The sequence below is a fragment of the Vanacampus margaritifer genome, chromosome 6, assembly GCF_051991255.1.
Source record: "Vanacampus margaritifer isolate UIUO_Vmar chromosome 6, RoL_Vmar_1.0, whole genome shotgun sequence".
In the NCBI taxonomy this organism is placed as follows: Eukaryota; Metazoa; Chordata; class Actinopteri; order Syngnathiformes; family Syngnathidae; genus Vanacampus; species Vanacampus margaritifer.
In genome coordinates, this window is record NC_135437.1 from 14,845,361 (window position 1) to 14,863,210 (window position 17,850).

Consider the following 17,850-nt stretch of genomic DNA (forward strand, 5'->3'; position numbering starts at 1 on the left):
TGCAAAGCCGGGACGTGATATGTCAGTTTTGAGCCAATCGTGGACGTCGACACTGCTCCTTCAACGCGATTGGCTAAAGCGGCAGAAAGACTCTGACTTCATGACCAGGTTGACGTAGGCTATACATGTACATCATTTCATGTCATCATTCATTCACTAATGCCAATTACTTATGCACATGTCATTTTTCCAAGAACGTAGTCGATATTGCTACATTTGCGTCTACGAGTTTAGCTTCTCGCTGCATATGCCCTAACATGCATGAATCTGCTTAAAGTGGTTGCTAAGCGGCTGGAAGACGCTTTACGTCAGGGCTGCGATGACGACGAGGGGAATACATCACTTTCACCCATTTTTAGCTGCGTAACAACCCACGTCGTCATTATTATTCACAAATACCAATTACCAAAATCTATGTCATTTAACGAGCCTTAATCGTTTTCCCCCCACACGAACGTAACTGATATTGCCACCACTCTCACTGCTACGGATTTGGCTTTAGCAAAAGCACCAAATCGACAACATTGTGAAAACACAATGCACAAAATATAATTGAACTTGCCTATCTAGTAGATTGTCGATTGGAGCTAGTGGAGTTAGTCATCAATATATCCGTGCTTGACTTCTCAGGCCTAGATACTTTCCTGAAGGCGCTATGTTTGAGCACAATGGAGGAAACGTTCAAGTAGGTCAACTTTAGCATCGAATGACGCAAAAACACCCATGATGGCCTCGGTGCTGGTGAGTAAAAGTTGTTTTTCTGGACAAATAAGGCTCGGTTAGAAGTAAACGTGTGTGCTAATAGAAGCTGAGTAAGCGATATGTCTGCTAAGAGGATTTGTTAAATCGAAATGCCAAAACAATCCCAACTTCCTGTATTTGTTTTCAACAATGTTTTGACTTCACGACATAAGTTAAACTAAAAACATTCAAATGCGTCTTTGTCGTCAATACAGGATGACCCTAGCTTGGATAGACTGTTTAAGGGTCACAAGGATGCCGTCACCTGCGTGCATTTCAGTCCAAACAACAAAATACTCGGTAAGCAACCATAATTTATTGATTTTGTTTTTATTTCACCCGTGACACAATAGGACTCATTATGCAAAACAATAAAGTACAACACAAATAATGCAAATGTAATTGAAACAAATCTTTACTGCTGTGATATATTAGAAAAAAGGTCATTATCTGAAAACAAGTATGTAAACACAACCCATAACAACACATTTTCAACAGGTTGAACAGTTTAATATTACCCACACCGACTCTATATTACTTGGATAAAAGGTTTCCAACGTGGAAAAATCACTGCTTTTGCAACGTGTCTTTTGGCAATGTTCAGTGTGATTGATGGCTCCTTTTTTCTCTTTCTATTCAGGCCGTTTATATTTTTTATTCATACAAAAACTGAAGCAGTGTTTCCTGTCAGAAACAATATAAATCTAATTACCTATTCCAGACACCGAAAAATGTTAGCAAAAATACATTTTATTGAGAATAACTATAGTGTAACATGAAAGATGACAAAGAGGAAGCGGGAGGAGAAGAGGATATTGTTTAGAAGAGTATTGCATAATTTTCATAATTTGAAACAGTTTTTTTTTCTTGAATTTTATGGTATTTCTCATCTTCTTTATTAAAGAGCCAGCACTCTGAACCCTTTTTGGTCCCTTGGTGGTCCCTTGGTGGCCTAATGAACTGCTGCAGTTAATAAATATGCACCCCCAAAAAATCTAAGGGATTACAATGGGTGACGCTCACTCAAGAAAGCAGTCAATAAATTTGCGCATGGGATGCTTTGAGCAGGGCTTGATTCCAGGAAATCAATGGCTGAGTCATGTGTGCAGGCACATGAGTTTGGTACAGATACATATTTTCAACTAAACAAAAATGATCATATGTACGAAAATTGGGATAAAATTCTGGCCCCCCCAAAAAGCCAGAAACCGAATCGTACGAAAATTGAGGTTCGACTGTACCATCAAAGTTTTTGTTTAGAACAGTGAAGTAAACTTTTAATTGAACTGGCAGAAAAAATATCAAACAGCAGAGGATGTTTAGCGCCACCCCCCCCCCCCCCCCCCGATGCCTGAAACCTTGTGGAGAGTATTTTCCCTCATGGTAGATAAGGCACAAAAAAAAAAAAAAATCATCCTGAAAAGCATACTTGAATACACCAATAATTTGGAGGATTTTTTTTTCCTAGAAATTTTGGATGAAACCTCTAATTTCAATTATGAGCTGAAGTGATTTGTTGATATTCTGTGTGACAATGCCATCAAAGTTTCTGTGTCTTTTTTTTACCAGCGTCGGGCTCAGTGGATAACAGCCTGATGATCTGGAACCTGCCGGCCAAGGGGAGGTGCTTGCGCTTCGTCAACCATCAGGATGCCGTCACGGCCGTACAGTTCTGCCCCGTCGGCAACCTGGTGGCGACCTCGTCCTTGGACAGGATGGTGCGACTGTGGAAGCCTTCCTTGTAAGTCGCTCAAAACTTATCATAAAGTCTATTTTAGATTTGGACGTTTGCAACCTGGCACATGAAAAACATCAGCATGAATCTGGCAATTTTAGTTTAAATTTGTTAGTGGTGGGGCATTCCAATAAGTTGATAGATTAATAGTTGTAATATTATGAGAAAATTGTCAGAATGTTATACTAAAAATATTGTCATTTTAACAGATAAAAGTCAAATTTTTTAGAGTTTATTTTTGTATTAGAAAAAAAAAGTTTTTCCTTTTAAAAGAAACATTATTTTGGGGGGAACTAGGAATATTACAAATGCTTTTGTCCCATGTGTTGTCCAACTTCAAGTGAAAAGTTGTAATGTATTTATGAAAAAAAAGTGAATGAAAAATGCTATATTACAAGAACAATCTCAACATTTGAATAATTAAAATATCAAAATATTAGATTTATTCAGGTGAAATTTTTACACTTTTCAAAATGTAATTCTTGAAAAATCTGAAGTTCTTGCACTACTGGAATAATTAAAACAAACAAACAGAATAGTAAAAAAAATATATATATTGAATTTTAACGTGTGAATGTAAAAATAGTCCACATTTATGCTTGGAACATTTAGACTTTATCTCTCTAAAATTGTGCCCTTTTTTGTTATATGAAGACTTTTATTTTGGCCAAGGTTGGCTTTTGTCAGAAATTGTAATATTTTACCCAAAATGTTTGCAATGTAACATAATAGAGCTTGATAGAGCCTTTCTACTGTATAGGTTTTTATGTATACAAAAAAAAAAAGAAGTCATATTTTTTTTTAAAAATCTGGAAAATGTTGACATTTTTAAAAATTAGCTCTTAGAAAAATATTACATCATATGTCCCACCTTTTGTTCACGTTTGTAGTACAAAAGAGTTTGTTCTTGGAAAATATTAATGACTTTTTACATTTAATAGTGCGACTTTGTCATCCAGGAAAGGTGAGTCGACGGTGTTCAAAGCGCACACAGCTGCCGTGCGCAGCGTAGCGTTCTCCCACGACGGCGCGAGGCTGGTGACGGCGTCTGACGATAAGTCGGTGAAGGTTTGGAGCGTCAGCCGGCGATGCTTCATCTATTCGCTCAACCAGCACACCAACTGGGTACGCTGCGCTAGGTACGTGATCGTTTACTTCGGTCTGGACGCTGATTTATTGTTTAATACAATAACAGTTTTCATTTGATCTCTAAACTTTTAGTATTTCTCAGATCGGTGATTGTTTGATCGGGTCTTGATGCTTAATTTAAGTGCTAATGGTCTTAAGTTTAAAACGTTTTCTACCTGTCACAGTTTTCACAAGATCTTCAAGCTTGCAGTGACTATTCCTAAGATCGGTAATCGTTTGGTCTGGTCTGGCCATTCATTTAAAGTACTGTTGTGTCACCTTCTTGCGCAACAGTATACAAGGAATCTTAAAACTTTTCAGTGATTATTTCTCTGATGTAAACCATAAGGTCTTTTGAACATAGAGCCTGATGGAGCCTATCCACCGTTTAGGCAGTGGCGTAGCAACATTTCTCAGGGGCCCGAAGCAAGAAGGGATTGTGTGCCCCTGCGGTTATTGGTAGTATACATAGTATGTCATTTTAAAGTTGCACATCAGCATCTTCAAACACCATTAATTGTGCTTCATTAAAGTGACTTGTTTGTTGAACTTTAGCAAGAATCTTTCCAAGTTAGTCAGAAAACAAGAAAATCAAATGACTATTACCATGGTCATTTAAAAAAAAAAAAGCCTTACTATACATGGTCGTTTAAAAAATAAAAGATGCTTTACTATATATGGTCATTAAAAAAAACAAGACGCATTACGCCTCACATGGTTGTTTTTTTTTTTAAACAAAAACACTTTACTGGTTGTTTAAAAAAAAACGCCTTATTTTACACTACGCTATATGCTATGCTATACATGGTCCTTTTAAACAAAAACACCTTATGCCCCTGGTCGTATAATCATAAAAAAAAAAAAGCCTTACATGGTCGTTTAAAAAGAAAAAAGATGCCTTACCATACAGCCATCTTTTTTTAAAATGCTTTACTACATGGTCGTTTAAAAAAAAAAACCTTACTGTATACATGTTCGCTTAAAAAAAACAACCCTGCCTTACTTACTGATACTTACCTTACTATACGCCTTACCCCCATGGTCGTTTTTTTGTTTAAAGATGCCTTACGATAGATGCATGGTCATCTTTTTAAAAATGCTTTACTATAATATGGTCGTTTACGTAAAAAAAAAAACCTGCCTTACTTACATGGTTGCTTAAAAAACAAAACACCGTGGCCATTTAAAAAAAAAAAAGACGCCATGGTCATTTTTCTTTTTTAAATAAAAGCTTGACTACTATTCATGATCATTTACAAAAAAGAAAACATAATCAGCCTTACCATGGATGTTTTTTTTTTTTTTTTACCATGGATGTTTTTTTTAAAGGGGGGGGGGGAACACCTGACTTAGGGAATTTGAGACGGTCAATTGTCATTTGCACTGCTAATGTGAAGGATATGCGGTTTGTGTCAAATGTAGGGGCCCCTGCTAGCTAAGAGGCCCAGAGGCATTGCCTGCCTTGCCTAATGGCAAACTACGCCTCTGCATGTAGGTTTTCCCCAGACAGTCGCCTTGCGGTGTCCTGCGGTGATGATCGCACCGTCAGGTTGTGGGACACGTCCAGCAAAAACTGCATCAACTGCTTCACTGATTATCGCGGGTAAAAAAAAAAAAAAAAAAAACCTCCACATTTCCAGGATGTTGCTGTGCTTTTTACGCTCTTCTCTACAATCGCTCACATTTCAGACCGGCGACTTACGTGGACTTTAACTCGAGAGGCACATGTATCGCGTCGTCGGGGGCGGATCGCACCCTTAAAATCTGGGACATACGCACCAATAAGCTCATCCAGCATTATAAAGGTAATGGAGCAGCACAGAAGCAACTAAACGACCGTTAATTATGTCTGACGTGTGCGTTGTTAGTCCACAGCGCCAGCGTCAACAGCTTCTCCTTCCACCCGTCCGATAACTACCTGATCAGCGGCTCCAGCGATGGCACAATCAAAATCCTTGACCTGCTGGAGGGACGCCTCATCTACACGCTGCATGGACACAAGGTCTTTTATTTTATTTTACTTTATTTGTTAGAAGGAAGTTGTAATATTGCAAGTAAAAGGTGTAATGCTATGAGATTTAAAGTCCTAATATTGTATTTTCTTATAATTTTATAAGAATAGTGTCTGAATATTATAATAAGTAATGTTGAGATTATAAATATATAATATGAAGGAGTTGTAATGTCATGAGAATAATGAGTTTTTTTTGTTTTTTTCAGGGTGCAGTCCTCACTGTGGCATTTTCCAAAGCTGGAGAGCTCTTTGCTTCTGGGGGCGCCGATTCTCAGGTAGGTGTGTATAATACGGACTTAATTGGCCCAAAAATATTTATTAAAAAAATCATGTATCATAGATCATCTATCTATGCCATCGATTTATAGAACCAGCTAGAACAAAAAAAATTATCTTCTATTAGAGGGCAGAAAACCGATATGCAATTTTTGAGGCCGATACTGATTTTTTTCAGAAAAAAAATATCGATTACAGATTAATCTGCCGATTATTTAAAATTATATATAATGCATAAAATTACCCCCCTTCCCAATTCCTTTTCAATGAGTGTCACTTATGCGCAAACTTTTATTAAGATTTTTTGCTTTCACAAGTCTTGGATATTTTGTGCCATGTCGTGGAAATGTGTGTTAAGACAATTTGTATTTATTTTTTTAAATCCTTGGATGTTTGCATCCTTGAATTTTGAGAAAAGTCTTTGAATCCTTGAAATATTAACTTTAAATATAACTTGAAAGTACAATGACAAAATTAAACAATGAGAAAGTGAAATAAGAATATATATATATATATATATATATATATATATATATATATAAAATAGCAATTGAAAAACGGTAAGAACAATTACTGACTGTTATGTGCGTTTTGGCCTCCTGGGGGCAGTGTGGTGCCGTGAGTACAGAAGAAAGTTGCGACTAAATTCTATTAAAATAACTTGTTTTTCACACATTGGGAAGAATTTGTGCCTTTGCGTAATGCTATCTCATGGGTGGGTATGTGTTCCCATAAAATGTGTGTGCGGATATTCGTTATTTGAAGCAAAAACACTCCCGAAGTCGATGCTAACTTCCTGTTAGCATTTGCATGGAATCCTCCAGTCGCGTTTAGCATTAGCGCTAGGCTAGTGATGTTTTAGAAACGAATCATGTTTTTTATTTAAATATACAGTGGATGTAATTCTTAACGTCGTGTGTTTTGTTACAGTTAACTCCAATTGCGGTGTCATTAAACAGCATAAAGGATGTTTAGGGGCCACAGAATAACAGACGCTACACACTTGCTAGTTGCAAATGCTATGCAAGCAAAATGGTGCATTAAAGGTACTTTCTCAGCGTTGGAAACTTCGGTTTTCTTAGATAACGTTTTAAGGGGAAAATAATCAAACATTTGGCCCAATTGACAGATTGTTTTGTCAAATGTTTTAAGGCCAATAATAGGCCGATTATAATCGGTGGCCGTAATTACTATACATGGCAGTTGTTGAGAGTTCCTTACTACTGCCCATCATGGCGACATTTTTGCTTGGTGATGTGCCATGAAATTTTTCTAACTTAAAATATTTGCCTTAAATCAATAAAAGTTGGGAGTTACTGTGTTACTGTGTTAAGTTATGAGACAGTATCAGCACACCAGCACCATATGATAAGACACTAACGAATTAACAGGCATGGAATATCAATATTCTGATATGCCATATCACTATCTGATACAATAAATATCAATACTGATGCCATGATGTATGTTAGTTATCTGTTGCAATATATTATCGTCAGAGTATCCACTACCGTTTTCAGGATGTATCATGATATAGTACAGTATTTATTGATTGAGGGATGTCTAAGCAGGGAACAATATGATTGGCTGCTTGCATAGTTGAGTAAACAAGCCGCCTCTATGAAGTTAATTGCCTCCATTTAACCTTCTCCTACTCAGCACATAATGGAGGAGGAAGGACGCAAGGAGTAGGATGAAATACTGCAAACACAAATGTATTTTGTGTTAACATAGTTGTCCTTAAAAAAAAAAAAAAGTCAGCACGTACTAGTTAGCCCTGTCTTTCTTCTGTCAATCAGGTGATGTTGTGGAAGACCAACTTTGACGCCAAATCGTACCGGGAGGTCCTGGAGCAGCACAGCCGGCGGGCCACACCCAACCCCCCGCCTCACCTGACGGATATCCATCCCCGGGTGCCCCACTCTCACCAGGCGCACACATCGGGCATTCAGGTGATTTCTGCACTAAGACGACCATCTCGCAGTGTTGAAAATATCAAGTCTTGTCCATCCTTGCAGGTCAGTCCGGGGGTGACGGACACGCACTCAGCGGAGCCACAAATCGTCGAGGTACGAGAAGGTAGCCAACAAAATGCGGTGAGTTATATTAAAGACTTTGTTTAATGTGAAAATGATGTAATGAGTTTTCAGTGCATATGACTTCATTCTCATTAAATTAAAAAAAATCTTCACATTATTGCAACTTCACAGCTACTAAAATACAAACTTAGTTAAAATAAACTGCTCACAAATTGTGATTTTTCTCACATCACCTCTTGTTCACCAAATGTAAGAATTTTCTATCAATGTCACAATTTTTCTCACAAATTATGATTTTATTACTGCATTTCTTGCAACATTATGACTTTCCTCGCATAAAAGCTTTCTCACAATATTATACTATACTATTTTTGTAAATAAATACAACTTTTTTTTTAAAATACATTATAATACTAATTTTCAGGCAAGTTACAACTACTCATAAGTGTTTTTGATAACTGACTACTTGCTTAAAATTGCCAAATTAAGATTTTTGGTGCAAAACTATCTTTTGCTCACCAAAAATTCCGCTTTACATGCATTAATAATAATAATACCCTCTATTGTCGTATGATCAATATTTTGATTTGTTCTCACAAATAATGTTATTCATAACATTACAATATTTCTTGTAATATTATGACTTTATTCTCATAAAATTGTGAGTTTTTTTTCCAATTTTACTCATATTCTTGTAACATTACAATTTCTTTTTATGACATATCTTAATGTTTCCTTTGTAATGTCCTGAATTAATTCCCTTAAAACCAGTATGTTTTTTTTGGGGGGGGGGGGGGTGTCTCGGAATATTCTCATAAAATTGCAACCTTTCTCACGATATTACAACTTCATTCTCCTAATACAACTAGTAGCATTAGTGTGAAATGCAAATTATCAATAGGACACAGGCATTAAATGTTGATATCAAGATATATTGTATGGTTTACTGTACCAGAGCAATGATGAGGGTCATTGTGATGATAAATGCCTTACCTTCAATGGCCACTAGATGGTACTGCAGACCTGCCTGTGATTTTGGACCCTCCTGCTGTAGCACTTCTAAACATCCATTCGTCTATGCATCTTCTCTTGCCAGCAAATGATAAAGGCACATATAGACAATCAACTGTACAGGCAATGCACTGGTCGCCACTCACTGTCAAGCTGCACATCGACAAACTGTTTACCAGTTAATTTACACTATATCAATATAATAAGATAACATAATTTGTCTTTGTGTGTATGTGCTGTGGCCTACTTCTGTCACTGCATGGCCTGTGGCTGCAATGTGGGAGGACGCCATGAATGGAGCGAGCCAAGTCATTGCAAAAAGTCGTCTTGATTGACACTAGCAGCCACCGTTATCCCACCAATGACAGGGCACTAATTGTGGCCTGGCGAGTGGGCGGCACATGAGGTAGTAACCTCCAAGCATCATATACGCAAAGATCACTTACATACGCTCATGAAATAAATGAAGGCCTTCCATGTCAAATTTGACTTTCCTCTTCCTCGATCCAGAGGTTGTATTAAGCCTAGCGCCCCCTAAAGGTGATAGATCATATTGCAAGTTTTGAGTCCATTGCCTTTATGTGACCTGCCATTGGCTGGAGACCAATTCATTGTTTCTAAATAAGTGCATTGTGATTGACTAGCAACTGCTTCATTTTTTGTCTGTATGTGACTTTCCATTGGCTGGCTACTAGTCCATTGCTTGTCTATATGTGCCCTGATATTAAAAGGTAGCAGCCTCCACTCAAAGCATTCATATGGAATGTGATTTGGAATATCCACTCAACTCCCACTCCTCCTCTTCCTCCTCCCCTTCCGGGTGCTTCTCTGGCGCATGTGAAGGCATGTGCTGTGCGAGTGAGAAGTGGCGAGAAAAAAGAGTGAGATGAAAGCAAAGTGGAGATCACAGGAAGAGGGAGTGCAGTGGTGTGGGGGCCGTTGGGGGGGCGGGCGTTTGAGGAGTACACGTGCCGGCGCCCCGGGACCCTGAGGGCCCTCTACCGAGCTCTAATAATAGATGAGCCAGAGTGGGTTTAAGTCACCCACTCACTGAGAGCATCCAGGCGTAGTGCTCGTTTTCACCACTGGAGGTGCTATTGGTCACATGCATGTCAAACTGGCATCACACGTGATCTCGGCAATTCTCGTGAGACTTCAGATTAATTTTGAAATCAAATTTAAATTTTCAGAGATGCTGCTGACCCTGGGAACTCTGCAAAATTTTAATACTTGACATATTTTGGAAAAATATTTACTGTAGAAAACAATAGGGAGCTATTTACTTAACTTTTAAAGACATGCTAGTGCCCCTGGGCGATCCATGAAAGATGTTTATTGACTAAGATTTATTTTTTAACTCCAATATTTTACGAGCCTTAAAAGTTGCTCAATAAACATATGCTTAAATATATATTTTTTCAAATTTTGATGCCAATATTTTCTTTTAGTGAAAATGAATATCGCCTCCAAATATCGGTTATCGGCATTCTTGACTACTAAAAATTGGTATTGGTATCGGCCCTGACAAAACCATATCGGTCTATCTCTAGCCAGCAGTTAAATTTTTATACCCAAGTACAACTTTCCGTGATCAACCATTGCATTCGTGTGCCTTGATGCACCTTTTTGTGGTCCCGCCTCCATCACCGGGAGTCCTCAGTCACACTCCATCCCCTCAGAGTGTTTTCCACTCTCCATGTTCCGCTCTAATGGTTCCCAGCGTAGGCGGATATGTGATGATTGGGAGGGAGTGCGGAAGTAGCCTGAGGTGGGTGCGTGGGTGGGAGATTTCACCACTTGCAGTTCCGACGCCAACGGTCAGCATCGACCCCGTCTTAGTCTTTGTGACTCGGCGGTTGGTTGGTAAACTTCATTAAACGTCTGTTAAATTTAAATGATTATTCAATGACACAGCAAACACCTGATACATTTTAAGTGATATTCTGCCCGAGGTACCATTATAATTTTTGTTGGCTTGAAAAATTCTGGATCAGTGACTGCTTAGCGAGGAAAAAGTATCACACACACTTTGTTGTTCAGTAGAGATCAGAAGTTGTGATGACCTTAAAGTTTACATAATTCCTTAAAAATGGCCCCAAGGGGAAAGTTTCAAATGCTGCGCCATGCGTCATTTCAACTTTTTTTTTCACAAAAAATTAAATATAAATATGTTCTATTTTAGATATTATCATGCCCCCAAATACGTATTTATATGTTTTTTTTTAATGCTAGAGCAATAGTGAAGGCTTTGATGCAGCCTCTGAACTGAAGAGGGACACTTGAAGAATGGTAGTTATTACAAAAATGGCCAGCAGGTAGCAGCAGAGTATAAGAGATCAACCAGGGCCACGTTACAAAAAGGCTCCTTTCGTCCAACAGATTAATGATGAAATTTAGCTATATTCTAATGCTAATTGTTGCAAAACGGTAGCAGTTAGAAATATTATTTTGGTAGATTCCATGTTTTTATAGCAATAGAACACAATATTTTGTGGGCCTTGCAAAATCAGTCAAAATCCAGTAAAGCAGCCGGGAGCGAAGGGGGTCGCTTCAGTGGAAATGTCTGCGAGTAAATAAGTAGCACTAAGGAACTTTTCAACCATAATGAAATATTTTCATAACTCTTCTGATGAAACATCAACTTAAAACTAGTTGAATGGTACCTTTGCCATGGCCTGAGGGGGTCTGTATCGTTTTTACGGCACTTTTATGGCACTAAGCAACTTTGAGGAGGATGGTAGGAACAGTACCACACAAAAAAATACAAATGTGCTGACTGCTTTATAGCATACATCAAAAGCTACCCCGGATAAAAGGTCAAGGATCAACATTGGCCCGGATTTCACTTGCTGGTGTGAGCTACAAAACGACGCAATGCGTTTGTCCTCATGGGAAATGTGGTCTTCCATATGGCGTCGCCATAATCAACGTAAAACGAAAGTTCCTGTTAGTAAAAGAATGTTTAAAAAAAATCTTTTGAACCGCAATTGAAAAGCATTGTCTGCTGTTGTGTGCATTTGTGCGTTAAAGAGGTGATTAGCCAGCGGACGACAGAGCGCGATTGAGTTACCGGACGTCGTCTCGTGTGTCACCGCAGACGCTCAGTGTGACGCCAGAGTGAGCCGAGCGGGTGTCCTCTAGCCAGCGCTCTCCTTTGCGGTTATTTGTCCTTTAGCATTGTGTGTCCACTCTGGAATTCCGATCCCTCCGTTAGGCCTCGCGCATTCGCACACACGTCGCTGCACCTCATGCGGCGCTTCCTGCGCAGAGGGGATGCTGGGAGATTGAATTGCGCCGGGGGTTTAGTTTCCATATTTAGATGGCGGAGAGGAGAGCCGGAGTGACAAGACGCGGCGGAAATGAGCTAAAGATAGCAAAACCTCTAGGGGGGAGGAAGGAAGGGGAAGCGGGGATTCTTCGTTTTACCAGGAGAAGGACTCCTGAAAGCTGTAAAACAAAAACACACAAGTACAAATGGACTAAATAGGGACATTTATGACAATAATATCCGAGATGAGTCCGATATCAAGACCGAGTTGATATCTTGGCAATATATTAAGAATACATTTCTACTGTACATTAAGTATTCACAAAAATGTGAAATTACACAACAACAAAGTAGATTTTGACATGTGATATCACAAAGCGACAAGCAGTCTTGTGTGTCTCAGTGTGTGTGTGTGTGTGTGTGTGCGCGTGTGTGTATATGGATTTCGACCCCTGGTAGCCCGCCATTCATTCCTATGGGGGAATTTCGATCCCTGGTCGCCCGCCATTCTATGTATATGTTTATATACATATATACACACACACACACACACACACGCACACACACACACACACACACACACACATTATTTCCTATGGGAATTTTATTTTTTTTTTCAGAGGTTGAACAATTCGGACACTTCGCAGGAACAAATTATGTTCAAACTCCGAGGTACCAATGTATATGTATATGTGTGCGTGTGTGTATATACAGTATATATACACATTTACAGTACATATATACACACACACACATAAGACTGTTTTTGTCGCTTTGTGATATCACATGTCAAAATCTACTTTGTTGTGTAATTTCACATTTTTGTGAATAATTGAGTGTTTGAGTATCCATATTTTCATTTGATCATTTTTTTCTCGCCTGTTATGAGGGAACCATTGAGGGGAAGTGACTGATGGGCACAGGTTGGCTCACAGCAGTGTAGCCGCCTAACAGTTTTGTTATGGCCATGCTCAGTTGTCCAGAAACTCAATCGTGCTCATGAAAAAGAAAGAAGGAGGGCATGCTCTCCTCTCTTTACTAATGCAGCAGGATTCTCTTTGCGCCGTCCTTTCCGTCCTTCCCTCCCCTCTCACCTCACCTCTCTTGGCCTTTATCTCCTTGTCTTATGCAACGCACATTTAATACGTCTCTGGGAGGCCCGGGGGGTGAGTTTGGGCGTCGCCTTTGACACTACAGGATCCTGTTCTACGTTATCAAGGGTGCAAAATGGGCAAATAAGCATGTTTAAGACTTTTATTGCAGCTCATCATCTTGAGACGGCGCTTCATTATCACATCGGATGTAACCAAATAGACTTTGAATGGTAAAATATTGTGATTTTGTGGGGAGACTTCATTTTTCAAAGCCTAATGTGGGCTGTAATTTTTTGTATTTGTACTCCGTCGGTAAACAAAATAATCTAATACCAGTCATAACAGACATTATTACATGAGTATAAAGTAAATAGCATTTAATATTTAGTGGCATAACCCTTACTTGTGACAACTGCATCAAGCCTGCCACCGATTGTCTTGACCAGACTGTTTTGTTTTTTATTTGAAATGCTTTTTCAGGCCTTTACTGCAGCCTCTTTCAGTTCTTGGTTGTTTCTTGTGGTTTCTTCCTTCAGTCTCCTCTCGGAAGATAAAATGCAGGCTCAATTGGGCTAAGGTCCGGTCCGGTGATTGCCTTGTAGGGATAGTGGTCTGATATTGGGCCTTTTGACGAATACCGGTATCGGCCTTTTTTCACAATCTGACGGCACATAAAAAGTAATGTTAAAACCCATTTTAATCTCAGGAAACTATTTAAATTTTCAGTTAACTTTATAAGAGATGCTGCTGACCCTGGGAACCTTCTGAACCTTTTGTTTTTGTTTGACATTAAAACAAAGAAACGAGAAAGTTTAAGAATTTAGGAAAAAACAGAGCTATTGTATTTACTTCTTTTAGTGTCAATTTAACTTATTAAGACGTACTGATAACCTTGGGAGCTCTCTGAACATTTTTTTTGTTGAAATTTTAAATGAAGTGTATTGTCTAAGATTTAAAAAAAAAACTTCTACATTTTGAAAAGTCTAAAAAATTGTTCAAAAAAGCATGAATGCTTTAAGACATTATAACAAAGTCAAGATTGGCATTTGTATTTAAAAAAAATCCTTATCTCCCCCCCCCTTTTTTTAAATTATTTTTTTTACTGAAAATGAATATCGGCTTCAAATATCAGTTATCAGCCTCCTTGACTACTAATAATTGGCCTCGCGAAAAACATTTTGGTCTATCTTTATTGCCTTGGTCAATCTAAGACCTTCCACTTTTTGCTCCTAATGAAGTATTTTGTTGTGGTGTCATTGTTTTAGGTCATTGTCTTATCCTCTCGATTAGTTTGATGCATTTTTCTGTCAATGGTTTCGTAGACGTCAGAAATCATTCTGCTGCTACCATCATGAGTTTGCCTTGCTGTTCCAATACTTTTGGAGGGGACTTTATGAACGTTGATGTGTGACTTTTTGCCGCTTTGTTGCTGCATTTTTAGATTCCGTTCCGCTTTGCATAAGCAAAGCGAGACAACAACGTCTGTGTTTAGTACGAGCTTCAAAGACATTCCTGGCTGTCCTGTTTTATCGCGTTAGATATACTTGTGGAATGAAACGCTGGCTTTAAAGTTTTCTTGTGCGAGACTCTCAACAGAAACCGTTTTCTGTATTATTATTTTTAGGGGTGTCAAAATTAGTACGTTAATTTTTAGTTAATTTGAAGTTTCTTTAATGGCACTAATTTTACTTGGAAAGCCTGTACTGGGGGAATTCCAGTCACAATGTCAAAATTTAGCAGTATATAAGTTAATACTACATATATTTGTGGAGACGTTTGGAGATGTTTAAAAATGTGCAGAATTTCACAAGTTACTTCATGTTAAAGATTAGACAGCTCTTAATGTGAAAAGAAAAATACACTGAGCTGTCTCCAACGTCTTACAAATGCAATTATGCCATCTAGTGGCAGAAAATGACCTAGACACAAATCCTTATGTTAACAAATGTATGAAAATTTTGAAAATAAATATATTGTACATTTAGAACAGATGTAAAATTTTTTGATTAATTGTGAGTTAACTATTGAAGTCATGTGATTAATTACGACCCCCCTATTTTATTTATTTATTTTTAACAATTGCTATATACTTGTAATCAATTTTTGTGCCAAAATGCAATTTTTTTGTGGTCAGCTGTTATTTCCATGCCAAGCTTCTTAGTCATCATCTGTTGCAATATTTATTGTATTGTGTTTGTGCAGCTATTTGTTAGAGTTAAAGGTCCCCATGTAAGGCGCTTATGCGTTTGGCAGGGGACGCTCGGCCGGTATGTGTGGGAACGTGGCGAAGGTTGGGGTGGCTAGCGTAGCGTCTGAGAGGCTAACCCAATGCCCGCATTGTCTTCTTGTGGGACAATCAACAATTAGCCGCAAGCTTACGCTCAATGAAAATGATTTTCTCACGGGTTCTTTGCCTTCCTTTTGGTATTAGCTCAAGTGCTAAAGCTGATTAGGGGGCACTTGTGTGTGCGTGTTTGCGAATGCACGTGTGTGTGTGTGTGTGTGGCAGTGCAACTCAATTTATTTAATCTTCCCCATCTGGATGCCGTAGAATACTGCTTGGTCATATCATTGAAGATCTGTGTATACTTCAGAGCAAATAAATGTATGCGCTCCAGTTTTAGGGCCTGAGCACAAAATACATTTTTAGCTTTCTTCATTGCATTCATGTGGCCCATTGGTGAGTTATTAAACAATTAAACATGAAAGTCTCATAAATAAGCTCCACAAGACCAGCTGTTGACTAAACGTTCTACTTAACTGCATTAAATTAGGCCATCAAGAGTTGATCCAAAAGCCTCAAGAATTTAAAAAAATATATATTTAAACCCCAAGGCCAGTTTTTATGTTTTAGCAACGTGAAATTTGGTGATTATGTCTTTCGTCCGTCTTCCTTGCCTTTCCTTAAAAAGTTTTAAAAAGCATTGAATCGATGAATCTACAAATGAGGCCCTAATTGGCATTAAAATGTACATGGAAATATTCATGTAAGACATTTTAATGCCAATTTAAACAAATGTTTACACGTGAAAGTAAGATTTTCTGTTTGTAAGTAGTCTGAAATTTCAAATAAACACGCAGCCATTTTCAAATGTTTGGCCAGGCAAAACATGGTACCAAAATTTAAGGCACGTAAAAATGCAGTCAGGCTTCTGACAAAATTTCCTGCTTGTGGAGACTCACAAAAAAAGTCTCAAGAAGCCATGCCTGAAAGGAAACTTTTATGTTTGTTTGAACCTACCATTTTAACGGAGGACCAAAATTCAAAATAAATAAATGACTAAATAAATAAATATAAATAAAAAATTTAATCCAATAAAAAGAAATAAAAAACACTATCTATATATATATATATATATATATATATATATATATATATATATATATATATATATATACACACACATATACATACAGGTATACTTAAATAAATATATTTGTATTTCATTTTTGAATTGTATTTTTTATATCCGTTTTTATTTTCACTTTTATTCATTTATTTACTTATTTAGTCGTTTATTTATTGATTTAATCATTTATTTATTTTTAATTTTGGCAGTTTTTCACTTAGGACCGCCCCCTCGTTTGAATAACATTTCGTCCTGGCAGTATGGACCAAAATAAATAAGTGACTGACTAAATAAATAAATGACTAAAAGTGGAAATAAAAGCGAACATATGGTAAAAATATAATTTAAAAAATTTATACAAATATATATATATATATATATATATATATATATATATATATTATTTGTATTTTTATTTTTATTTTTATCCGTTTTTATTTTCACTTTTAGTCATTTTCTAATTTTTTTTATTTTGAATTATGCCAGTTTTGGTCCTCCATACATTTCCATTATCCTTGTTTTAATTCAGACCCCGAAGCCAGTCTCACAAGAATCCATGTTTGAAAAGGCACAGGAAGTCTGCCATTTTGAGTTCAAGTAGCCATGTAAGGTCAATAGGACAATAATCACTTCATCCCGATATGACTGCAATAATGTCATTTAATCTTCCCCATCTGGATGCCGATGTCACACCAGAACGTGACACCATGATAATTGGCGTGGAAAAACAAATGGGCGAACTAGAACACCCCGATCCATTCCCTCTCAGACTAGCGGAAGTCACGGTTCCGGCCATGGGGTCGTTTTTTTCGGACTGGCACAATTGATTTGAGTGCGAACAGCAAAAGTGAATTTCCATGAAAGTGCCCCACTTTCTTCCATTGGACTCACTTGAAGTGTGCAAAATGTTTGCCGGTCACAAGGAGGCTTGCACATGGCCGAAGGTTTTATAGATGATAGTCAAGTCAAATTTATTTATACAGCCCTTAATCACGAAAGAGCATCACAGGTCTGCAGTGGAAAAACATCCACTGATTTGAACCCCTCACAATAGAATAGAATACATTTTCCCCCAATACATATTCAATACATGCTGCATACAGTATCACAAATTGACTACCTGTTGAGCTGTTCGAAGCAAATTCCACTCCTGACAAAGATTCTAGAGTTTTTCAACAAATGATGGTTAGTCAT

At 37.8% G+C, this 17,850-nt stretch overlaps 1 protein-coding gene across 1 annotated transcript in view; it reads left to right on the forward strand.

Moving 5' to 3' along the window:
* The first annotated feature begins 104 nt into the window (after positions 1 to 104).
* poc1b (POC1 centriolar protein B) overlaps positions 105 to 17,850 on the forward strand; it is a 34,555-nt gene continuing 16,809 nt past the window's right edge. Inside the window, exons 1-10 of the mRNA XM_077569620.1 lie at positions 105 to 741; positions 957 to 1,041; positions 2,311 to 2,482; positions 3,436 to 3,615; positions 5,100 to 5,207; positions 5,294 to 5,409; positions 5,473 to 5,606; positions 5,825 to 5,893; positions 7,694 to 7,846; positions 7,913 to 7,990. Coding sequence (XP_077425746.1) covers positions 724 to 741; positions 957 to 1,041; positions 2,311 to 2,482; positions 3,436 to 3,615; positions 5,100 to 5,207; positions 5,294 to 5,409; positions 5,473 to 5,606; positions 5,825 to 5,893; positions 7,694 to 7,846; positions 7,913 to 7,990 — 1,113 coding nt within the window. The 5' untranslated portion in view covers positions 105 to 723. The remainder of the gene's footprint in view (positions 742 to 956; positions 1,042 to 2,310; positions 2,483 to 3,435; positions 3,616 to 5,099; positions 5,208 to 5,293; positions 5,410 to 5,472; positions 5,607 to 5,824; positions 5,894 to 7,693; positions 7,847 to 7,912; positions 7,991 to 17,850) is intronic.